The 25,666-nt window shown below is 42.2% G+C and overlaps 1 protein-coding gene across 2 annotated transcripts; it reads right to left on the bottom strand.

The window, feature by feature from the left end:
- Nucleotides 1-1,605: 1,605 nt before the first annotated feature.
- Nucleotides 1,606-24,095, bottom strand: SHOX (SHOX homeobox). 2 transcript variants are annotated; one of them, XM_087726366.1, is made up of 6 exons: nt 24,035-24,095; nt 23,756-23,977; nt 19,427-19,635; nt 10,852-10,909; nt 10,689-10,777; nt 1,606-2,630 (listed from the first exon to the last, which is right to left on the bottom strand). In XM_087726366.1, the coding sequence occupies exons 1-6, from the start codon at nt 24,093-24,095 to the stop codon at nt 2,385-2,387; spliced, it is 885 nt and encodes a 294-aa protein (XP_087582492.1). In that variant the 3' UTR covers nt 1,606-2,384. The 2 variants fall into 2 exon arrangements, with proteins under 2 accessions (XP_087582492.1, XP_087582491.1); XM_087726365.1 differs by having other exon boundaries at nt 10,686-10,777; nt 23,756-24,095.
- Between the last annotated feature and the right edge of the window lie 1,571 nt (nt 24,096-25,666).

Here is a 25,666-nt window from a genome sequence, read left to right as displayed (position 1 = left end):
TTTATCCAAGGCACCCAAAGAATTATAATTTTGAAAAGGTTTTCATCATAATACATGAAAAGTTCCATTAAAGCCTGACATTATAATTCACAGAGGAAAAATGCCATGATTTCTGACTTCTCTATTACCAGTTTTAAAACTGCAATTTTAAACTACCATACATACAGTATTTCTATGAGACATATGGCTGCAAATCCAGGTTACTAGATGGCAAGAGAGTTTTCTGTGCCTCTTTGCCATCATCTAATGGTATCTGGAATTTTACAGGTCAAATATGGCAGTGCTATGTATACCTGTGTGCAAGATTGTAGATATGTTTAATGTTATGCTTTGATCATACTCTTGGCACAAAGAGGTACTGGGGCTTTTGCAAAGAGGTAGGAAAGTCAGGTAAATGTATCTGTTCTTAAGTATATTCAAAATATAATTTATGCCAAATAAATAAATGGTTGAAAGCAATATGCCAACAGTAAGACTGAATGCTCAATAGAAAGTATCAGCATTAGGAGCAGAGTTTGAAAATATGAACTCACAAAAGAAATATATCTCATGAACTGATTAAAAAATAACAAAATGTTCTATTACTAATTGCTTTAAAAAAACAAATACATTTGAGGGCAACAGACTGGATGACTGTATGCTGTTGAGAAGCAAAGATTCCATCAGTGAAATGTTGGTATCAAATGCAAACAGCTGTAGAAATAGATGAATATTTCTCCCCAGATGATGCACAGAATTAATGAGTTGGTTAAAAGGATTTACATGCGAGTGAGAAATATAGACATAATAATCCCAGTCAGTTTGGTAATCTAATTTCAGTTGATTTCCCTTTTTCTCTATGACTGGCACTACAGATTTTACTCATTAGAAAATTCCAATGAGGTTGCATTTAATGTGCCTAAAACTGGATTTATTTCTGTGCATTTATACAACTCACACGCTGAATTTATCCACCTCTATATGACATTGTCTTGATTGTTGCTCCTTATTTTAAAACAATTTTCCAAATAATAACACTAATTATAATTATAATAATTAAAACAGGCAGTTGAGCTTAGTTCCCAGAAATATGGGACATAAACTGGATCAAAATCATGGCAATTCCCTTTATATAAGCAATTCATATTTCTTCACCATACCATAAAAAAACCAGGCTATCTAATTTTGGCAATAAATGATCATTCTTAAGTCTGAGCACCAAGGACCAGATAAACAGTTCCTATAGAGTAGGTTACAAACAGAATAAGAACGTGTTGCTATGTTTCCCTTTTAATCTAAAATATTTACAGTATTGCACTTTACTGCACTCAATTGCATTTCACTAAACGTAACACTGCATCAGTATTATGCTTTTAAAACTGCATGTCCATCTTTGATAGCTGAATCAATCTCTCAAGAGCAAAGCCAAGGAGATTTTTCTTCTGAGAAATCCAGACATCTGGAAAACAAAGCAAGGAAGTCAACCTGTCCTTGTCTTACAAGCATATCTGCTTGTTCAGATAGTTAATTATTATACTGTTCATTATCATTGTTTCCATCACTTAGATCACCTGTGATTGTTGTGTAATTTTTGTCTCTCAAACTTTTGTGTTGTTGCAGCTCTTTGTAAAATATATAGCTAGAGGGTCTGCTATGTCTGGATTAAACTGCCTTATCTGTGATTTGATATTCCATGTTTTAAATTTAAGCCACTTTTGCAAAAGCAGCTCTTTAATTTGTGAGCAATTTGTGAAATAGCTAGAATATATTTGGCAACTAAGGAGAAATGTTATGGTAATGGAGACCAGCCCCTGGGATCATTTTCAAGCTTGGGTTTTGTTCCAGCAGAGTCTGTGATTTCCAAACGATGTTAGATGTTAGGCACATGAACAACATTGCAAAACTGATAGCAGTGAACAGTTTTAGGCTGACACAATGATCACTTTGGCCATGGTCAAGCTCCAGTTGTCCCAACATTCAAAGATGCCATATAATTTGGAGTATTATCCCTCTCATCTTCTCTCTGCCCCAAAGTATTCTTGATTTTTGTTTCTTTTGTAAAGTTGTTATTTATACCTAAAATTCAGACTCAGTGTGCGTCTGGTGGGAGTGAAAAGGTTTGACTGCTATTATCAGCACTAAGCGCTTGGCCAAAATCAAAAAGGTAGACAGGTGGGTCCTTCGATCCTCAGATCAACTGAATCACTTCTTACATCTTGGAACAAAATAGGAAGAGGGAGAAGAAAGGAAGAAAAAGCAGGCCAGTGCCGATTGTGCATCTATAAGGACTCCCAAGCTTTTCAAAATCTAGCACTTGTCCTTGTCTCAGCCAAGCATGGATGACAGCTGGTGAAAAGGAAACTATTGTCCATCCTGGTAATGAAACTGCTTCCAGAAAGGAAATGTCAAAGCCCCAGGGCCTCAGCATGTTTCCGGGCCTTGAGCCTCAAATCAGCAATACTGGAATTCTTGCTGTTGCTCTTGGCGGCTGCCGCTACAACTGCAGCTGCAGAGGCAGAATCAGCCAAGGAGGCAATTGGGAGTCCAAAGGGAGGGGGAGGAAACATCAAGTAAGGGGCGTGAGCAGCTAGGTGAGGATGGAGGTGAGGGTGGGCATGAGCGACCCCCTCCAACTGCAGCTGAGCTTGGACCTGGAGGGAGAAAAAAGAACCATAAAGAAAATAGATTAACAGGAGATATTCCAACAGGACAAATGGGTGTGTCAGCCCTATCAATTCCACAAGAAGACTATACCTTATTAAGATGGGCATGACAAAATAGAATCTTGCAAGATTCTATTATGCCCATCCAAAAATCTTGTTTATGTCATTCCGCTCTTTCTTATGCCCCAGTGGATCAGAGTGGCATTTACTTGGTCTTGCTTCTCAGGGCTTCCACCCTCATTCTGCCCTCTTTGTCTAGATAATGGTTCTTGCCTATTTTTGTCAAGGTCATCTCCCTTACTCTTTATCAGGCCTTACTTTTTGGCTTTGTAAATGATTACTTATTTAAGTAATTTTAATTCTGAGAAGGTTGAGTATTTACCGTTTATCTGTCTGGGTCACACAAGTATGAAACAAATATTTGAGGAAACAATTCTGTGGCTGACTAAAGACTGTGCAACACTTTAATTAACTTCATATGGTACTTAGTATCATTTAAGTAATTCCTATAGCTCCATTCTTGTACTTTTGGGGATAGTTAACACTTCAGCTTGAAGTCCTTGGAGGAGAAAGGGAAACAGAGATGGGATTGGGTAGCACAAAAAGAGGCAGAAGGAGGTAATGATGCAAGAGCAGTAGACTTATATACCGCTTCATAGGCCTTTCAGGCCTCTCTAAGCGGTTTACAGAGAGTCAGCATATTGCCCCCAACAATCTGGGTCCTCATTTTACCCACCTCGGAAGGATGGAAGGCTGAGTCAACCCTGAGCCGGTGAGATTTGAACCGCTGACCTGCTGATCTAGCAGTAGCCTGCAGTGCTGCTTTTAACCACTGCGCCACCTTGGCAAGATCCATTCACACTAAACAATGGATTCATCCTCTCCTTCATCTAGATCCATCTTCTATTAAAATATGGCTCCACTCATCATAAACTCAACTTCAATATTTCAAGAGCCCTTCACTGAAAAAAGTTTTCCATTTCTGCTTTAAAGATCAAGCATTGCTGGGTATGATTTTGACAAAATATAAAAATTGTCAATTTGTGATAATTTACAGATAGGGAAACTATACTTCTGTAACTCTTAATTGCGTGTGAGCACAGCCCCAAAATTATACTGATTTTTGATGGCATTTATTAATGATTTTCTATAAATAAAGAACAAAACAGGTGTGTTAAATCATGTCCCTTAAACCACTCCTGCAAAACAGGTTGAAAAATTTAACTCCACCCTCCCCCAGGTATCATTGCTGCCATCCAGGTCTACATGGAGCACAGACAAAAAAGTTGCCACATTGTTTAAATGACCAGAATATCTGTAAACTAATACCCCTACCATTGTAATGCTATTAGTCTTTTTTATTTCTTTTGATCACTAATATTAAAAAATAGATAAGCAGGTACTCAAAGATTAAAAATAAAAAACTCATAATCAAGATACATTTAAGCAATAGTACTTAGATTTATATACCACTTCACAGTGTTTTACAGCCCTCTGTAAGTGGTTTACAGAGTCAGCATATTGCCCCCAACAATCTGGGTCCTCATTTTACCGACCTCAGAAGGATGGAAGGCTGAGTCAACCTTTAGCCTGGTGAGATTCAATCTGCCAAATTGCAGGCACCTGGCAGTCAGCAGAAGTACCCTGCAGTACTGCATTCTAACCACTGCACCACCACGGCTCTTAATTATCTTTTCTTATGCCACTGGGTGAATACACCTCTCAAACTGACAGCATTTTCTTCTTTGCTACATTACACTATATTGGTTACTGTAAATATCACTAAAAGTGTCCTTTTATGGAACGGCTATGAACTAGCTTTTCCAGATAGAACCTATTCCCTCCCCCTGCAGCACCCCTGTCCAGGGTCTGGCATTTGATGTGGTCGGACAGTGTCTTAAGGAGTTACCAGTCAAAAGATAGTCTGCTTCTTATGATAAAACTAGGTTTGTTTCAGCAGAAATAATATAATGAGGAATTTGACCTCAATTCAAAATATCTCGTCATCTCACTTATTGGAAGCATGATGCCTCAGGTATAACATGTTGGGTTTTTTTAAACAATAAAAACTTTAACAATAATTTCATGAAGACAGACAGGATGAGATATAGAATATTTAGAAGTAGGGAATGTATGGGATGTTTACTTTATCACGAGAGCTTTCTTTTACTTTTACTTTTAATATATTGATTGTCTCCCTTTCCTGTCTGTGTTTTCATTCTCTAATCTGCTCTACATTCTCCCCAGATTCTTAGCCTCTTCCTCTTCTTCCTTATAAAGAGGCATCTTAACATTCAAGTAAAAACAAGCATTGGTCATTTCAAGACATATTTCCTTCTCTTCCAGCTTAGCATTATTTCATTTTAAATATATAAAACAATATAGAGCTTATTTCATTTTAAATATATAAAACAATTCTCGTTCACTCTTCCTGTCTTTATTAAATATCTACAATCTCATTTCCCCCCCTCCAATTACCACCAATGCTTCCTGCAGCCTCTTCTGCTATTTTAGGTTTCCCCTTCCATTCTCTTTGCAGCCTCCTCTTCTGAGTGATGGCAAGGGATATTTCTAGTACTGTGATGGCGAGTCTATGGCACGCATGCCACAGGTAGCACTCAGAGTCCTCTCTGCGGGCACACGAGTGGTCGCCCCAGCTCAGCTCCACCACACATGCGTGCACACCTTCCGCAGGCCAGGTGGTCTTTGGGTCACGTGTGCATGCATGAGGGCGGTGGAATAAATGTGCATGTGCAGAGGTGGGGGTAGCATGAGGGGGTCATGTGCACATGCGCTGGTGGGCAAGGCACAGGGGGCGTCATGTACGCATTGCATTATGCTTTCGGCACGCGATGACAAAAAAGTTAGCCATCACAATGTTCTAGTACAAACATGAACATGAATATCAGAAACACGATAACCGCAAATGGCGTAAATTAATGTTGCATTGCACCTATTTCAAATCACAACACATCCACTTTATTAACATTCTGGCCACTGGTAATTAATGAGGATCCTTGCTTCCAAACCCTTGTAAAGTTCCATATTGGTGGGGAACAATATTTATTCCATTAGTTCTAATTTTATAACAGCCAAGGAAGCATCATGGTCTACCATTGTCCAAAAAGGTTTTCTTACCATAACTCAAACTCACAGGCTCTCTTAAATTGTAATCAAACTCATCAGACCAAAACAGGCTTCTTTCTTGCATACAGTTTTTTTAGAGTGGTCTAAAAATAACTCTCCACCAAATTTGAAGAGAAATGTTTCTCTATTTAGTACCTCCAATTACTGAATTTGGCCTCCTTTCTTTTATTTTTAATCTTTAACAAATGGGAAATAAAATTAGCCCACATGTATTAATTCCATCCTTTTCTCTGGATTGTTAATCTCAGGCCATCTACATTCCTTTAGAAACATACCAACTGTATTCTTCTCTTGAAAAAATATGTATATTCTATTTTACAGGCAGTTTAACTCATACTATTCCCAAGTTTCTTGCAATCCCAAATAAGTTTATTGTTTTCATACCAAGGGTAGGCTAAAGAGACAGTGCAATAGAGATTCCTGCAGTTCAAAACAAATGTTCTAATGATGAAATTATCAAAACAGGACAGCAAGATACATAGAATTGTGATTTTCAGCTGCTCTAATAAGACTATAGATGGCTGGTGACCATATCTATTGAGGAATTTCCCAGATGGATGATCCCTCTAGGTAAAGCTGAATCACTTGGAATATAATAGGGCAATCAAAACCAAGCATTGGAGGGGGACAGAATATGAAGAGTTGAATGATATATACAAGGAACTAGGACCATGATGGGGAACTTATGGCACACATGCCTCAGGTGGCACAGAGAGCCCTCTCTGTGGGCATGCGAGCTGTCACACCAGCTCAGCTCCACTGTGCATGTGCATGCAACTCCTGCCAGCCACGTGATTTTTGAGTCTCTGCCGTGCGTGCATGGGGGGGAGCAGGGTGGCAGTGTTTCCCCTCCGCACACTGTTTTTTGTTCCAGGATGCTTCAGGGAGGCCTGCTAGTCACAAAATGAAGCGCAGGGGGTTGCACGCGGATGCATGGAGGTCGCACACACATGCGCGGGGGAGTCGCACATACATGTGGGGGGATCACACATGCATGTGCGGGGGTGGGAGGATCAGGGGAGGTGTCAAGCATGCATGCGCAGGTGGCAGGGACCCAGGGGAGTGTCACGTGCGCATTGCATTATGGGTGTGGGCACACACACACGCTCTTTCGGCACGCAACAAGTAAAGGGTTAGCCATCATTTGCACCAGAGGCAAAACTCCACAAGAGTTCCACGGCTTTCTGTGCAAATATCTAAGCATATAAATATTTAGTGGGGAGGGGAGAAATCAGGTCCTTTAACTAACATTGATGTACAGTTTCTTTAAGAGCTGTATATGGAAAAACTTGTTCTTCAGGAAGATTATTAGGAAGCTCATTGGATCTCCTTTAGTGAAAGTGGAAATGAATTTCACAAAGACTTCTGATCCCAAATTCTACTTTCAGCAGCTGACACAAAAAGGGGAAGATCTTCTGGAAAACCCTTGGAAGCAACAATATATTTCAGATTTAAACTGCAACATTTCCTTTTCATGTTGCCTGGGAGACTTTTTCATCTCAATTCTCTTAGCCTATTTTGCCCCTAAAATCTGGAATATAAGGTACTACGCTGAGTTGGAGTTTCATTTTCTTTTTAAATTAATAACAGTCTTCTTTTTCTACACTGTCTCCTTCCTGCTGAATATTCCAATCCCTACATTCCTTTGGTTTGCTCCAAAGGTCCAGTATCTGGCAGTCATTTCTGCTTACATCATTTTTTTTCTTTTTTCCTATGTAACTATCTACTATATATTTCTTCTTCTCTCCCTGCCCCCTCCCCCCCCCCATTCCCTTTTAATTTTGATTCTTGCTTTTTTTTTCTTCAGGCAAATTCTTCTTTCTGGAATTTATATTGCACTGCTTTGCTATCACTTGTGCCAAAACCAGGTTCATTTTCCTCAGAATTTATTTGGGGGATAAAAATGTGGACAATAAGGAAGATGACCTTGATGGAAACACAGTAGAGGTAGTTCTCAACTTATGAACATAACTGAACCCAGAATTACAGTCGTAGGTCATGCTAGTTAAGTGGTTATCAAGTGACCAACCCAATTTTAGAATATTTCTTGTGACAGTCCTTAAGCAAATCAACAGGGTTGTTAAGCAAACCCATTGTCCACAATGGATGTTTTCTGTGGAAACTGGTAGATGCCAGTCATAAATGGCAGTCGTGTAACTATGGGATCCTGCAAAAAGTCATAAATGAAGACCAGTTGCCAAACACGCAAAATGTGATCAAGGGAAAATGAAGGAATAATGACATGTTGCTTTATCCTCTCTATGCCTCCTATGACAGCTTCTGCTCTAATCGTCAGTGATCAATGTGGCTCTTTTTTACAGTGTTGCAGTGTTACAGTGTTGACTCCAAATTCTCTTTCTATCATTATATATAAAAACCTATCCAGTTAATTGATCACCTGCATTCCACTAAAGCACATGTAATTATTCCTTCATTTTCTCTTTAATGGGGTTTCTCTCAAAAGAGAAATGCTATAAGATCTGATATGAAAATATAAAAATTACAAATATCATGCAGGGAAGTTTAGAGGACATTCCTAAAATTCCACCAAAAAAATCCACAAGTAAAGCTAGATGATGATTTTATGGCAGCTTGTTCAGACCGCTGCCTTTCCCTGTAAGACTTTTACAAAACAGCTAAGAAAAAATGTTTTTTGAAAAAAAGAGGAAGATTTTTTTACCACAACTCCTCTGATGAATTAAAACAGGAAAAACACAGACTTATTTCACTCACCCATTAAATTCTTTACTCCAAAAAGCTAGAAATTATGGTACTTTTTTAATTTGAAAAAGAAATTAAATAATAGCTTCAAAAGAAGCCCAACATAACTGATCTTATTATTAACAGGCTTTTTAACATACAACAAAATCAGGCAGAAAATAGACTCAGCAGCAGTAATATACATAAGCTTATTTTTAATGTTATGAATATACTTGGTTTTAGACAGTGATATAACCTAGAAAATATTGAGATTAAGAAGGAGGAGAGGGGAAGGAAAAAATATTAGCACCCAAGAATACAGGATTCATGTTCAAATGCTAACTCTGTCCCCATTAGTTTTATTTTTGCTTGTTATGAACAAAACTGCCTTCTTTGTGCTATTTGAAACCAAGTTGTTCCATGTTCAACCCTAACAGAGGCTATGTCTGTAATAATTGTGAAATTATTAAAGACATAGATAGCATCCTGTGATAGGGTAGCACAACACTGTGTTAAAGACATTTTGTCTCAGTTATTATTGACCGAAGAATCCTCCATTGCTTTCCATTGCTGATTATGATGCCTTGATCTTGTTCCACATTTTAAGCAGCTTTACAGCACAAAAGTCTGTAGAGATCCTCAGTCATCCAGGTCATGGTTGTCCCAAAGGTGCTTTTTCAGGAAGGAACTTTCTGGACTTTCTTGCTTTTTTTTTTCTTTGAAGACCTCCAAATGCTTCAATGACCCTCTAAATCACGGCTGTCAAAATCCTGGCCCACAGGCCAGATGTGTCATGTGCTGGCCACACCCATGCCCAGTTTAACGAAGGGGAAGGAAGTCCCGATACATCACATGATGCTGCTGTGACAATGTGAGTTTGACACCCCTGCTCTAAAAGGATGCAAAATGACCAGCTGTCTGCAAAGAATATAAATCCTTTCATTCCCCACTATCCTGTAAGAGCTGAAGAAGCTTCTTGGATGATAAGCTAAATGTCTTCAAAGAAAAAAAAGCAAGAAACTCCAGTTGCCTCCTGAAAAAGCACCTTTGGGACAGCTTTATAGTACCATTGAATTCTGGGAAGTAATCAGAAATTCCTGAATAATCTGCCACAGGGTATAAACTTTGTTCTGTTTGCTGTCCATGATATGTGTATGTACAATGTAGCCTTCATCAGTCATTGACAGATTTCACAGGTGTGCCTAAATTTTATACAAGGAGAACAAAATACATGTCGCTAACTACTGATCAGCCCCTCATAGTGTGCTTCCTTTTCCACCAGCAGAACAACACACTATTCCACTAAGCATTACTTTGATGCCACAAGGGTTTAGCTGTGCTAAAGATCCATCATACATCAGGTAAAAAAAGTTTCCTTTGAGTTGAATTGGACTCCGCTTGACTTTACCAATACATCCTACCCCTGTAGTTTGCCATTTCCTTTTTCTGGAATATTTTTTTTCCAATTTCAACTTCCTAATCCTTGTATTTTCTGGAGCTCCTCGATCTAAGTACTAACCAGACTCAAAGCTGCTTATTTTTCATATCTAGAGAAAACCAGCCCTACTGAAGAAACACAGTGTGTGGATTTGGAAGGAAGGACAATAACTAAATCTTATTTTCTGCTTGCTCAGACTACATGCTAAGGATGTATTCCCCCACAGCTGGAAACATTTCTCATTTTGCATTCACTGTAATAATTTGTTTTGGATGTGTGCCTTTTCAAAAAGCTAAAATTCAACAAATGTACTCCAGCAACATATTTTGGATGGAGTTTTACCTGTCACTATTAGCAAGTAATATGGAATCAAACTGAGATGCTGTCACAATCAATAGGTATATATATACTGTAGCTTATTTTATTTTATTATTTATTTATACCTCAAGTTTAGAGACCACCCATCTCACTCACAGGGCGAGTATGTTACAAGAGTGTGGCAGATTTTAAGCATATTAAAATTCTACAGAATATTGAGGGGATGACTTTTAAATAAACCTACTCTGCTAAAAACTTTCCAGAATTCCATTTTTAAAACCAGGGAGCCCAGAAACTATTGGTAATGAAAGCCCCTCTGTGTACATATGTGCAGAATATGTCCTTTTGTCGCACATTCCTTCCATCCCTCTGCCCAAATACTAACTTAACAGCCACTGTATCTTAGACAGGTCAGTCTGGTGATGAAAATTCAAATAAGCTACCTGCTGGAAAGGCATCCTTAGGGCTCCCATGTTCACGTAGGGGGCTACTCGGCAGGCGTCTAAATGGCTGGCTGTCCCCAAGATCACACCTGCAAGCAAAGGTATAGAGTCAGGAAAGAGCCTTCAGAAAGGTCAGCCTGCCCCACTTCCTTCCAGGACCTACCTTTATGCATCTGATTCTCTTGTTTTCGGCATTTGGCTCTTCTATTCTGGAACCAAACCTGCCAAGAGGAGAAGAGATGCTGGCAGTAATAAAAGCAGTCAGCAGTAGCTAAGGGAAATCAGCCTATGGCTCCCCAAACTTTCTTAAAATCTAGGAAACAGGGAAAATGGGTGGCTACAGAAATGCTCGTATGAGAAGAAAGATACAACAATCGAAATTGTTGTTAGACAATGATGAGCAGGTGAGGACAAAGGTCTCAAGTAACTTTTATTCAGTTTTAATACTCCGAATAAGTTCCTGAGCAGAGAATCTTTTCATTTCAGTGTGCTTTTTGATATCAAGAGATGGTTTTTAGAAAAGTCATACACAATAGAGCTCACAAGCTTGAAAGCTATTCTTCGTGCCTAAATTAAGCCAAACAAAATTAGTAATAATAGTAGTATAGTACCATCCCTTGAGGTTCTACTCATAATTAAATCCCACTGAGTTCAAGCAATATTTCAGCAGGTTATCATTCTTAAATTTTAATGGGATCTTGACTCCCCCACTCCATTTTTCCCACCTTACTCAGTTGTGGATCTGCCTTCCCCAATCGGCTGCTCTCCATATGTGTTAAAATGCTTCACCTTTCGTCTGCAAATGACAATAGCCAGGGCTGGGTCACTGGAGATGATGGAAGTTATAGTCCAACTCATCCACCTGGCCTCTGAGTGGGCAAAGCTGCTGGCATAATGCAGATTAAGGGGACGTGCTTTCAACCATCCAGATGTGATTTTTTTATGTAAGTGTTGGAAGGATTCAGGACATTCAGTGCATAAAGTTGCTTGCATCCACACACCTACTTAACTGTCCCAGTTCTGTGCTAAAATGGGCAGAGTATGCCTCGGCCACCCCCTTAATTATGTAGATTGGCATCCTGAGTCTTCTTAATAACCATATGGTTACAAAAGGCATTGGATCAAAATGATACAAGGCCTGCCTGAGATAGTTTTCCATGAAAGGGCTGCAGGTGCAAATAGTTTTAACCGTCCAAAAGGGAAAACCAATTAAATAGCCTGCAAGTGGGGTAAAGTGGGAATTGGGCTCACAGCTGCTGCTATGAATAGACCCCCGTGTCCCCAGCTATCCCATAAATAGACCCACAGTGTCCCCAGAATAGGTTATGCCTCCATCCTGTGCCTGAATCACTGCAAAGAAGTCTTCCTCGATGCTCCTATATAAGGACTTTTAAAAGAGCCATAAGAAGTTTCCTTACAATGAGGTAGACGTTTATTCAAAACTCACTTTGCAGCCTCTCTAGAGTTTGCATGCACATGCCTGCTTGGAGACCAGATCCATTCCCAGTGAGGTTCCTGCCTTTCCAATCCAATGGCTGCGTTGTCCAAGTCAACCCCCCCCCCACCTTCAATAACGTGACAATCCTAGCTACATTTGCACATGCTGGAAGTCCACTTTTACAAGCTTAAAACTTCTTGGAAATTGAAATGAAAAATTCATTATATAGCAAAAAATTACAGTATGCTTGTTTTTTATTTTATTTTATTTTATTATTATTATTTTATCTTATTATTATTATTTTTTATTTTATTATTTTATTATTTTATTTTATTTTATTTTATTTTTATTTATTTATTTATTTATTTATTTATTTATTTATTTATTTATTTATTTATTTATTTATTTATTTATTTATTTATTTATTTATTTATTTATTTATTTATTTATTTATAGGGTTTGTATGCTGCCCACTCTTGAGAGTCTCAGGGTGGCTCACAGATAAAAAGGAAGGGGGGACATACAAAAAATAAAACAACATTAAAATTCCACAACATTCATAGCTTAGGATGGGGCTGGATAAATCAACAGCCCCAGGCCTGCCGGAACAGCCAGGTCTTGGTCGCTTTGCGGAAGGCCGGAAGGGTAGTAAGGGTCCGGATCTCCACGGGAAGATCGTTCCATAGGGCCGGAGCAGCTACAGAGAAGGCCCTCCCACGGGGAGTCACCAGCCAACATTGACCAGCAGATGGAATCCGGAGGAGGCCTAGTCTGTGCGATCTTATGGGTCTCTGGGAGGTAAATGGCAGGAGGCGGTCTCTCAGGTAGCCAGGTCCTATACGATGTAGGGCTTTAAAAGTAACGACTAGCACCTTGAAGCGTGTCCGGAGACCAATGGGAAGCCAGCGCAGCTCCCGGAGGATAGGTGTAATATGGGTGTACCTAGGTACGCCCACTATTGCTCACGCGGCTGCATTCTGGACTAACTGAAGTCTTTGAATACTCTTCAAGGGCAGCCCCATGTAGAGCGCATTACAGTAATCCAGTCTTGAGGTGACGAGGGCATGAGTGACCATCCGAAGGGCCTCCTGGTCCAGATAGGGTCGCAATTGGTGCACCAGGCGAACCTGGGCAAAGGCCCCCCTGGTCACATCTGACAAGTGGTGTTCTAGCGTCAGCTGTGAATCCAGGAGGACTCCCAAATTGCGAACCCTTGTGTATTTCTGAGTTGCTAATCTGGAGCCCAGCATTCCTTTGTAGGGTGGTGCATGCTGGGATTTGCAGTTCAACATTCTATGGAAGTTTCCAAGCTTGGGAAAACATCCTGAAAGGTCTGAGTTTGGATTTCAAGGACACTGGGCAAAGCATTGCATTGCTATTGTCATTCCAAATTGAACTGGGATTTATACCATTTTCTGGAGTAGCATGGGGCTGCCTGACTAAGAACTCTGGTTTTCCTATCATTTCAGTATCCCAGAAATAGTAATTTTAACCATATGGATGGTATACCCACACATCTTTGTCAGTTTGCTTCTTCTTTCTTTTTATTTCTTTTTTTTTTTTTTAGACAAAAGCAAATTGTGTCTTTGGCCTCAGGGGCTGAATGCCTTATATAGGAACTGCTATTTTATCCATCTAGTGAATTCTGGGAAGAACAGCATGACACAATTCCTCCTGCTGAGAAAACTGAATTATGCCTTCAATATTGCCATAGCTAAACTCACTCTTCTAATAGGACTTCTACCATTCTGTATGATTTGGGATAAGTATTTAACTTATCTAACCATTTATTTACATTCCAGTTTGACCACAATTGCTTATTTTGACAATCATTTCTTGAAAAAAATATTATGCTAGTTCTATAAAAATGATTCTGGGTGAAGTGAACCTAACTGCAGAATCAACAGCATTCCCATAGACCTGTGAAGTTAGCATTTGGACTCAAAGTTCAAAACAATTCCTAGAAAATCCTTCTAGAAAATTAACATCATCTATTACATGAAAAAATAGGGAACAATAGTGCTACTATAAAGCATTCTCTTTCAGTCTAGAACTTCAAGATGTGCTGGACTAGCTCCCAAAATTCCTAACCAGGATAGTCATGAGGATTAAGGAAGAAGAGATGCTACATATCTGGATGGGCACCAGGTTAAGAAAGGTTTCCATAAAGGCCTGGGTAGTTTTTGAGTTGTGAATCTTCTTCCTAAATACACAGAAGAACTTGTCTGGCAATTTGAAGGGCTTATTTTGTGAGAGCCAGTTTGATGTAGTGGTTAAAGCACCTGGCTAGAAAGTGACAGACCATGAATCCTAGTCCCATTTTAGGCACAAGGTCAGCTGGGTTATTTTAGACCAATCATTCTCTCTCAGTCCCTGGAAGAAAGCAAATGCAAACCAACCCTGAAAATCTTGCTAAAAAAACTATAGGGATTCACCCAGGCAGTTGCTAGGAGTGATGCGATTTGAATTCGTTTTCAGGAAGGTGGATGTGACACTCAGAACTGAATTCACACTTAACAATTGGAAGACTTGCAATCTCAAATTTTACACTTAGCTAGGATTCAGTGAATCATGTTTTTTCTCAACTAAGTTTTTGGGATTCTCACACATTCTTACAGCTAGGTGGCGGCACCTAGATAACCTTGGCTGATCAGGAAAAAGCTAAGCCAAGCTGAATTTGGTTAGTGCTGAATTTAGATGGGAGAGCATTGAAAATCTGAGGAAGTAGGAAGTTACAATCTCAGGGGAAGGCAAAGATGAAGCACTTCTATACCATTGCCAAGTAAACCACATAAACATGTCCAAGTGGTCAGCAGAAGGGGAACTGGACTTGGGGAAGCCTATGTTTTTACAACCCTAAAGTCACCACATGAATTGAGTTTGCATCCTCCATAAATGTTGTAGTTAGGAGAAATGCAATTCTGGTTGTGATGCAAACACAGTCGCTAAAAGTCATTAGGGAAAGTACCATGTCTGGCTGATTTTCAGTTGTGCTTTTAAACTTCTGCTTTAATTAGGCTAAATCCACAACCAGTCCATGTAAATGTGCTTTTTTGACATTTCTTCTGGCTGTTGAAACAGGCATCGCTTCCAGCAGGCAATTAAAACATTTCCAGATCTGGGTTTAACAGATTAATATTAATCCTACGGTCCCACCCTTAGCTGATTCATTGTATTTTACTCTAAAATTGCTGCAATCCAGAAAATCTGACTTCCCTTTTGGAAATGTCTTCTTTGAAGCTGACCTGACACTGCACTTCACTGGCCTACCCAGTAGCCAAGGCGTTTATCCTCCTGCTAGAAATGTTTCAAACCTGGTTTGGAAATATACAGCCTCCCTGCAAATCCCTCCCTTTGCTTCCCTAGCCAGCCAGCCAGCCAGCCACTGCTTGCGTGATGGAGACAGACCAAACCTAAGAGTTGAGTCTGTGGCCCTTTGCTCCGCCCCCTGCCGAGGTCTTCCGCTTGCCAAGTTGATCATACGCTTAATTAATACTAACTGCACTTCCTACATCACATTTCGCCTCCAAGCTTTCTTCAATTGCCTTAATGATGGCCATTTACAACGGAGTAATTAGTGCAAAGAAAGGCTTCCAAAGACATTAATTATCCAGAGCTACTGGAATGGTTTCTTGAACAGGAATTGGCCGTCTTTACATTGCAGCACGTGGGATAGTCTCCCTTTCCCCGCAGCACTCCCAGTAACCAATATGCGAGACCTTGAATTAGTGCAATGAGTAGGCGAATTAAAATAAATACATACGCATTTTTGAAGGGTCCTGAAACTTTTAAAACAAGAGCTTCCCCTCCCCCCGCCCCGCTTCGCGTTCTCCTCTACTCTTTCTACCTAAAAATCAGCAGCCCTTGTTTCCCTCAAGAGGTTTTGGAAATGTTCTTTCCAAGATAGAAACAACTCCTGTCCTAGCGACATCAAACAAACTAAAATTTCGAGTGGAGGCTAAATCATCTTCCCTCCTTTTCCGTTGGGAAACAATGCCATTCATTTCAAGGCAAGTGGGTTTCTCGTAGGCGTGTCTTCAGACTAACAGCTTTAATCAATTTCAGGCCGAGAGTTTCGGATTTAACTGGATTTTGTTTTGACCGAGAGAAACGAATCTCCCTTGAAATGAAAACTCCAGCCGTAGCCGCCATCCACCACAGCTTAGACATAAAAATAAGTGATAGCATCCATCAAGATAAAGTCTTGATCTTACAAGGCCAGGTCACTTCATCGGCAATTATTAAAGGAGTCTCTAATTTGCTTACATGATGATTTTTTATTTTTTATTTTAAAAAGACGGCTGTACATTTAAGACGTTGGGAAAGGGGAGCCATTAGCTTCCTTGGCCTAGAAGTAGCTTAATTCTAGAGGTTTGACGTGAAAATGACGAGGGTCCTTCCTTTTTATACACCCAAGGTCAAGCTGGCTTTCGCTGCTTCGGGTTAGAAGCCTGACGCCACTCACACAGGCGGATCCTCTGCGGATCTCCAGACCGGTGGGTCGGTCGTCTCTAGCGAAACCTTTATAATACCTTACTACAACTCGAGCGCCGGTACCAAAGGCCTCTCTAGGGCTAACCAGCGTTGAGCCCCGCTCTTGCTCTCGATCCCGTCCGCTTAAGCCCAAGGGCTCTGCCAATTCGAAATGTCAGAACGCCACTTCCCTTTTCAGCTCAGGAAGAGGCGAAGGAGAAAGTGAGGAGGAGGCGTGGAAGTGATGAATTAGCCCAAGCGCAGAGTCTTCATAAATCAGCCCGGGTGTGATTCCCGATCAATTCCAACTAGTCATGAATATGCTAAGTAAAGCGCAGGACAGTGTTTTAGACAGTTATTTCTTCATTAAGGATCACTCAGTGATTTCTTTCACAAATGCTCTAATCTGATTTCCTTTTGATTTCCATTAGAGACAGTGAATAATGACATTTAATTTAGCCCTGCGCCATAAAACCCAAAGATATTTGCTCGTAATTGAATTACTGCCTACCCTTCACTACGGTCTCATAACTTTCAATTATAACACTGACAGCTGGGCGATATGAGTTGCCGGTACAACACTAAAAATAAAAGGTTAATAAGGAGTAGCTACCGCAGGAACTCCAATTTATTTGCAGCAGATTTCCACACTAAATTGAAACTAGATCCTTTAACAACAAGGGACAGGAGCTATTGACTAGAATTAGAAGACAATTCTGAAAGTACTAAAATATCTGTTTTGGGGTTGTGGAGGGGGAATCTACCTAATCTCTTCCGTTCTTTCCTTTCTTTTACCAAACAAGAATAAGATCTTGATCCACTCCTATCAGGCATATCAAACCCTGTTTATGTTTTAATTAAGCGCGGTCGGTTTTCTCGGCGGACCGTTCTCTTTTAAATATTTCTTTCTTTTCTATCAAGTTGAACTTTTTCTGGGTGTATGGCTTTTATGGGTTTCGGATGAAAGAGTGGGAAATTTTGCCGGGAGGAAGGGAACGGTTAAGGGAAGCTGAGAACAAATATTTCAAAAACCTGCAAACACTTGGAACGCCAATTTTCCTGTAACTATGAATATCCTGTTAGGATACTGAACTAACCCCAGTAATAAACTGTTTTAAAGAAGTGTGGAATTCAATTGCAAGTAACTTATTTTTAGAGAAACACTACAAGTAATTTATTTCAATAAAAACTTTGTATCAAAGCCCTCTCAAGAACATTACAGGAGCCTTTCTCTTGTAAGGAGCTGGAAAACATGATATAAAAGTTGATGTCGCCTTCAGCCAAAATTTAATCTCTTAATTCATTTATTGTAGCCAATTATAGGGGGGCGGGGGTGAGAACTGAAACCACTACAACCTTCGTGGTCATCTTCCCTGCTACTTTTTTTTTTCCAAAATCAGCAAATGTACATGAAATATTCCCGTTACTTGTCATAGAAAGGAGGGGGGAAGTATCACAATAATTTGGAGGGGGAAAATTACAATGAAAACGATTATTTATTACAATCTAACAACACACTTGTTTCCCCAGGAGTAAATGCTGGTCTCTAGAGATCTAATTCTGGTGATTAGTTTAGAACACATGCTCAATAATACTAAATCCATGAGGAGGAAGTAGATCTGATGGGAAACTATGAAGAGTCTAAAATCAAAGCATCTCGTTGAGATTCTCCGAAGGATGCCTTCTCTTCCTTTCTCATCTCATAAAATAGTCAAAAGAAAGGGCAGTTAAGCTCCCGGGCGTATTTTTTTCTTCAACTGCCTTTGACTTTAAAACCTTGTCCTATCACTCCACAAGATGATTTTATCAAAAATCCCTTTTCTTACTAAATATGTAACTGAATGGGTCGCTGTTACCAATGCTGGCATTCCTTTAGCTTCGCGGTCCATTTGTTTCTCTGTTACTTTAGAAGGTGGTGATCTGTGGCTTTTACATAAAATCATAGGCTTAACCGTTTGAAGAACTGAAGTCCGGATAACTAGGAGGTCTAATTACTACCAGCGATTGCAAGTATTTGTATCTTTTTGCTACCATCTAGTGGTCGCCCGGATTTCTTTTGCCCCAATATGGCAATCCCAGAGATAGATGGACGGGGGACAAAGACAGAGAGAAGATTATAGACAGAAGATATGGATTGGAGGACAGGTAGGTAGGTAGGTAGGTAGGTAGGTAGGTAGGTAGGTAGGTAGATAGATAGATAGATAGATAGATAGATAGATAGATAGATAGATAGATAGATAGATAGATAGATAGATAGATAGATAGATAGATAGATAGATAGATAGATAGATAGATAGATAATGCACACAGATCACAGATGCCTTGGCGAATTATCAGTACATAATTCAAACCTATTCTTAAGGATTTAGAGACATTATATTTTAAGGGGCATCGGGGGAGGGAAGAGCAGATGGGGCCCTATGAATTCATGCTCTTGTTATGCAAGTCAAACAGAGGCACATTCCCCCCCCCCCTGGCTCTGGATTATCTACTCCCAAAGCACCCAGCTTCTTCCATAGCCATTGTCCCCGCCCCGCCACAGAGCTCAGCAAAAACAAAAGAGAAAAGCGAAAGGTTCTTTCGCTCCTGGCCGGGTCTGTTAAATCAAGCAGCTGATTGGTTGGAAGTGGGATCAAGGAGACGCCGAGCGTTCGGTGGAAACGAAAGGCTCCGAGGGGGCAAGAAACCGAGCGCAGCAGCCCAAGCTCCAATCCTCTCCCCATCTCCTCCGCTGCCTGGACACGTGTCCTGATGTTGTTCGACAAGGAATCCGGCCTCTGAACTAAAAGTCCAGCACAGAGGACGGACGAGGACTCTTCCTCCTTACCTGCACCCTGGCTTCAGACAGCCCCAGCCTTTGGCTCAACTCCTCCCTCATGAAGGCATCCGGATAGTGCGTCTCGTCGAATAGTCTCTCCAGCTCGTTCAGCTGTTCCAGGGTGAAATTCGTTCTGCTCCTCCGCTGTTTCAATTTCGTCTGGCCGTCCTCGTCCTCGGATTTCACCTCCTCCCGCTTGTCTTTGCATTCATAGATCCCTGGGGGAGGGGGGGACGAAGAGAAAGAGAGAGGGCAAACATCAGACCTGGGTGGCTATCAGAAGCCTTCTCCAAAGTGGGGAGGGTTCCCAAGAAGTAATCGAACAGGCGATTGACCCCCAGGAGCTGAGAATAAGAAAAGGCGAGAGAGTTTTAGTTCGGATATTTCGCTTAGGGGTTCGGTCAATATTCGTTAATGAGTCCAAGGGGGGATTTGAGCAGGGTTCGTCTCTCGCAAAGACACTGCCAGGGTCTCGTGGGATTTCTTTTCTTCGATACGAGAAGGGATGGTGGTCTACAAGCAGCGACGCTGTGCAATGGGGGTGCCTTAATAACCTTGCCATCTGCCTGTTTTAAAAGTCTCCACTTTTCCCAGTTCTTGTGGGCAATTTAAAAGACCGAGTCAGTTCCACCGATTGAACTGGTATAATGTTAGCTCTGATATTCGGTGCAAAATGAACCCAGATCTCGATAATCGGAACACTGTCTGCCGTCCATGATACTGTAAACAATTTAGGGAACAGGTAACAAGAAATCAATTTAGACCCCCGTATTTTCTCCCTTACACACGAGTCTGTTGCCTATTCACTTTATAGATAGTCCCTATCTATTCTTAGCAAACAGACAGAAGTGGTGCTGCAGGATGTTGTCAACTTTCTCGTTTAGCCTACGGACAGAGGATGTCTAGGTGGTGTCTAGTCCAAGTACTAAATGTTGTTAGGCTTGGTTTTGTGTTAAGTAAAACTAGCCCAGTTCTGCTAGGTAAGAGAAATGGGTTAGCGGAGCACGGCGAAAGGCCCTGGCATAGGCAAACCTTCGGATCAGAGTTATAGAAGCTGTTTTATACCGTCAATTTAAGCGAGGCTTGGGGGTAGGGAGAGGATTGTAAAGGAACAGAAAATGAAGGAGGTAGGAGAACAAGTCTCCATTCACGACTAGGTGATGGGAAATGTCCTGAACTTGCTCTTATACGCTTGAAACCTGGAAGGGGGTGGGGGAATCGGAGATTCGTTTAAATATTTGAGAAACTCACCTGCTTAGAAAATAAGCGCGTGGGAGACACAGGGAGAGTCTCCTTTACACCACTTTGTACAAAAGTGTATGCATCCCAAGGATTCCTCTCTACGTGTATCCCCCTCCCCAGAGCTACTGACTTTGGGAAAGAGTCCTCGCTAAGACACCAAAGGGCCTGCTACAGTGAAAAACACACCAGCACACGCATATAGCCCCCCAGGCGTCACGCTAGCGCAAAGAGCTTATGGAGAGGAGCACTAGGCGTGGGAGGAACAAGACGCGGGAGCATTTTAGCCGGAACGGGGAAGAGAAAGAGGGGAGCGTCCATTGCTACAAATTCGGGAAGAAAGAAAAATGGGTGGGCTTGAGTTGGCAAGCTAGAAAGAAAAGTAAATCGCTCAAGGGGTTCTTGTTGGCAAGAGGGTACCCTGTAAGGCCCGGCCAGGGAGAGATGGGGCAGGGGTGGCTGGTGGAATGCAGCCTTCTGCCCTGGTTCTGCGTTGGGGAAAGCAGCGGGTCTCCGAAGGCATAGGGAGAGGGAACCTCTGCCTTGATTTTGAGGGCCGCTGTGGAAAGCTCCGAATTAGATTCCCAGGTTCACAAAAATCACCATTTTTTGGAAAATGAGCGCGATTTGTTGGCTCCCTTTTCCAGCAATAGTTTTCTCTTGGCCCTTTGCAGCAAAGGAAGCTCCCGGATTTCTCTTTTAGCTGCCGCAAAAAGATGTGTTCCTTACAGATGGATTTCCATATAAATGCACCCTTAAAAATGGCTGCAATGGAAACCGGTTGCTGATTTCCTTTAACTTCGGTTCCCTTGCTCGATGAAATCAGTTCACTGTAAAGCTAAAATTCGAAGACTATTCATCTTAGGAGACACACTGGAAAGTCATTTCGAAGAGGATTCATCTGGGGCAGCCCAAGAAAATTGTAACGGGGATTTTTGAAAGAGCTTTTAGTCTATTTGAATTCTCAGTCCAAGTCTCCCAAGGAGCATAAAAGCGGCGGCGGGCCGGGGTGGGAGGATCCATAGTACCGCTTTAAAAAAAAATACTTCCAGACTATCAGCGCTAGAGACTGTAGTTAGGTGTTTTTTTTTTACACCACCACCAGATCAAAGTTATAGGAATCTAACCAACTATGGTCGCGAATACACGAATCTTTTAAAACCCGTCAAGTCTCGATCCAAGATTTTCATCGAGTTCTGTGCCACCGACTTCAAGAACCAGAATTTCTCCATTTGCCACATAAGTTGATCTTCCTTTTACAAGCACGTTTCGAGTGTTTTATCCACGATGTTTATTATGCCGCTGGATGGACTTTCCTTTTTTCTATGAATTCCAGCTTTGTGGAGTTATGAACACTTCCGACTGACCGCGACTGCAGACGTTAATTTTGTAGGGGAGATTTGGATATGGTGAATAAACAGCCCATTTACTTGTGCTGTTTATCCACACTTGTGAAGGAAGTGGTAAGCATTAAAATCACTTTTCTATATAGAGATTAGATACATTAAATAGATAGATAGATAGATAGATAGATAGATAGATAGATAGATAGATAGATAGATAGATAGATGATAGATAGATAGATAGATAGATAGATAGATAGATAGATAGATGATAGATAGATAGATAGATAGATAGATAGATAGATAGATAGATAGATAGATAGATAGATAGATAGATATATGGTGCATTTTAAAAAAGTGATTTACAGACTGCGTGGATTCATGCATTTTGGGAGGTTATGCACACATGCACGTTGTAAAACTAATCTTTGCAGGGTTATATAAATAATGTGGGTGCTTTGGATTTGTTAGCACCTGAGTATCCTGGATAATCGTTAGAATTTTATTTATATTCAGTGATTCTTGAACTGATAAACAGATAGCTAGAGATCGATCGATCTTAAAATCATTACAGTAAGACCGGTGGGGATATAAACTATCACTTCATCCGAAAGCCAACCTCTTTCTTAGATCACAACAGTTCTAATAAAAAGCATAAAAACTCCAGCTGATACTACATGGGATTTTAGTGAAAGGGTCTTTCTGACAACGATTGAACATCTGCTTATCTGAACCCGTTTAGAACAGAGGAAACCCCTAAAATACAGCTAATTGGATTTACTTTTCAATGGAGACGTCAAGGTTCGTCTGTAAATTGCCAGACATCAATAACGCCAGTGCCTCGCATTGATTTAGAGAAGAAGAAGAAGAATAGGGGGAAAGATTCATTTAAGAAACGAAATTACAGGTTTTAAAGGAGCGACCCTTCCTTGCTCTGCTTTTAATACTAAAGTAGCCACTATCGAAGCTGCGAGGAGAGCTGGCGATGCTTCCGATCCGAACCTAAGAGATACTTGGATTTCATTCTATCGGGTTTCCCGGAAGCAGAAGTGGCATAAAACTCAGTCTAAGTGGCCGAAGAAATGCTTGCTTAACTTCCTACATTGGGTTTTCCCCCCTCCTTTTCTGTAGACCGTATTTAAAGCTTTCTATACTGTAGCCCTAACTCTTTATTCAGTTGGACAGATCCTTAAAGGCCAGAAGCAAAAGCAAAATCAGTACAGCCGTTCAGGCGAAAAGCTTGGAGATCATCCCCACCCATCCCACTACCACCACCTCCCAACAAAAAAAGATTTGCGCAATATCCTAAGCGAGAGGATTCTTACTTGTTTTCCCTTTGCCTGACAAGCCTCCGGCCACCTCATCTTGAGCTTATTAGCTTTTTCCCCATCCCAAAGCTCCCCGCATCTGCTTACTGAAATAATTTTAGCTATTCCGCCGAGATTAGCCCCCAGAACCAATTCTGCCTAACTTTAAATTGGTCGCCAAGGAAAATGGGCCGCGCGCGGTAGCTGAAGAGGGAAACTCTTTTCCTTCTATTGTTTAAATTCCATCTAAAGAAAGGAACCTAATCGGGACGGCTGAAGTTTTGAGATTCGTTTTCCTAACTGAATGCTCTTCACTACTGCTATGATTACCACCGCCACCCTCGGCCCCAACTCTATTCTATACAGTTTCGCCAAAGCGGCCCCCGGGAAGGAGTGCAGAGAGGCATCTGCTGGACGCCTGGGGGGTGGGGTGACAGATTCCTCTTTACCTTCCGAGGTCCTGCTGGACTGATTGTAGTCCTTGAGTTTGTCCTTGTCGCCCTCTCCAGGCTCTTTGAAAAGGTGGATGGGACAGTGAGGGCCGCCCTCGGCCAGCTCCTGCAGGCTAGTGGCATCGGAGCTGCCCAGCTCCCGAGTCCGCGCCAGCCCGCTCTCCAAAACTTCCCGGTACGTGATGGACTCCTTCTTGTGACCGCCGCCGCCGCCGCCTCCTCCTCCTCCTCCTCCTCCTCCTCCTCCACCACCACCACCACCTCCGCCGCCGCCGCCGCTGCTCTCTTTGTTTTTTTGGTCAAAAGATTTGGACACAAACGCCGTAAGTTCTTCCATGACGACCCGGCCGGGAAGGGGACGAAGCAGCCGGGCCCTAAAAAAACTCGCCGCCACCAAACGGCCAGGCGAGCTTGTTCCACCGCCAGCAATCCTGCTGCTGTTGGGCTTTGCGCAACTCGTCGGATGCGGCTCCGCTCGGGAGTCCTCCTGGCCGTGGGGTCCCTCTTGTCCAGGCTGGGGAGGGGGGCTGTAGAAGCGCGCACGCGCGCTCCCGCCTATGTGTGAATGTGTGTGCGCGCGCTTGCGCTCGCTCGCGCGCTCAGAGACCCCCTTGTCCAGGAGCTCTAGAAACAGAAGAGGCTGGGGTTAGATCACTCCCGCTGTTATTTATGCCTTTCAATTTGAGATCCCACTATTTATACTGGGCTACTTCAGCCCAGCCCCCCAGCTCTCCCTGTCTCCAGCAATTATTGCCTCTTTCCGAGTCGCAGGCAGACGCCGGAGAGCGTTTTCCCCCTCCTCAGGCCAGCAATTGGCTTGCTTTACGTTTCATCACGCGCTGGCGTCCGCTGCACCTTGATTTCAGGAGCCAAAGAGCAGAAAGAGGCGGAGGGAGAGAAAGCCCTCCCCGCCCTCCGCCCCAAACAGGTACCTCGTGGCCGGCGTGCTTTGTCAGGGTTTGTAGGAACTCAACCGACGAGGGGTATGTGGGGGGGGGGGACAAAAGTCGAAGAAGACTTTATTGCCTGCCACGAGCTCGCGTGGACTTATAGGAGACGGACAATCGGGCAAGGGGAGGAGAAGCCAGAGAGAAATAAGCCGACGGTTCGACCCAAAGGTAAATCCGGTCCAGCTGGGGAGATCAATGTTGTTTTGTAACTGTTGGGTCTTTCTGGATTTTTGTCGCCTTTGTCGGTCTTCTCCTCCCCTTTCTTGCCTAAATCCTCAATATGGGGCGGTTTCGGATGTGAGCTCCGGCACTTTCGGTGGCGAGACCATTCCGCGCAAAGAGGATGAGAGAGAAGTCGGGAGCCTTCGCGGCGTTTGTTTTTCTCTGTTACAAGTTAGGCCAGGAGACACACACACGCAGATACATCCCGCCCTCTGGTATGGAAAGGGAGGGGTCCGGGATCCAAGAGAGAAACAGCAGGTCGGCTTCCATTCTCACCTGACGAACTGCAGGCTTGTTTGCCCTTGCAGGCAAGGCAATCCTGGGTTCCGCGACCGTCTGAAGATGAGCGAGTTCCTGGTGGAAAAAAGAGCTTCCAGGGGGGGGGCTGTGGGGTTTCACCAAGCGGGGGGGGGGGGGGGCAGCTCCAGAAAACCCTTGCGTGTCTTGCGTCGCAATCTCCTGCCCCTAAGTCAATCCCGCTAAGATCCAGGAAACTTCCAAGCAAAAGCGGATCCCAGAAGGCAACCTGCGTTTTCGGGGGGGGGGCCGCAAGGCGCTTCCTTGCGCTTTCTTGTGGCGGCCCCTCAATCTGCCAGAGCAACACCCGAGGCGATTGAATCGATCCCCTTTGTAGATCGAAGCGATCTCTTCAAATCGCCCCAGGGAAGGAAGGAGATTCATCTAAGCGGGGATGAGAGGCGGAAAGGATTATTTTCCTCCCTTTTCTTTAACCTGC

Source organism: Thamnophis sirtalis, unplaced genomic scaffold (genome assembly GCF_051295495.1).
Source record: "Thamnophis sirtalis isolate CommonGarterSnake01/CBP01778 unplaced genomic scaffold, rThaSir2_p1.2 scaffold_12, whole genome shotgun sequence".
NCBI lineage: Eukaryota > Metazoa > Chordata > Lepidosauria > Squamata > Natricidae > Thamnophis > Thamnophis sirtalis.
This window is presented reverse-complemented; position numbering and strand designations above follow the sequence as displayed.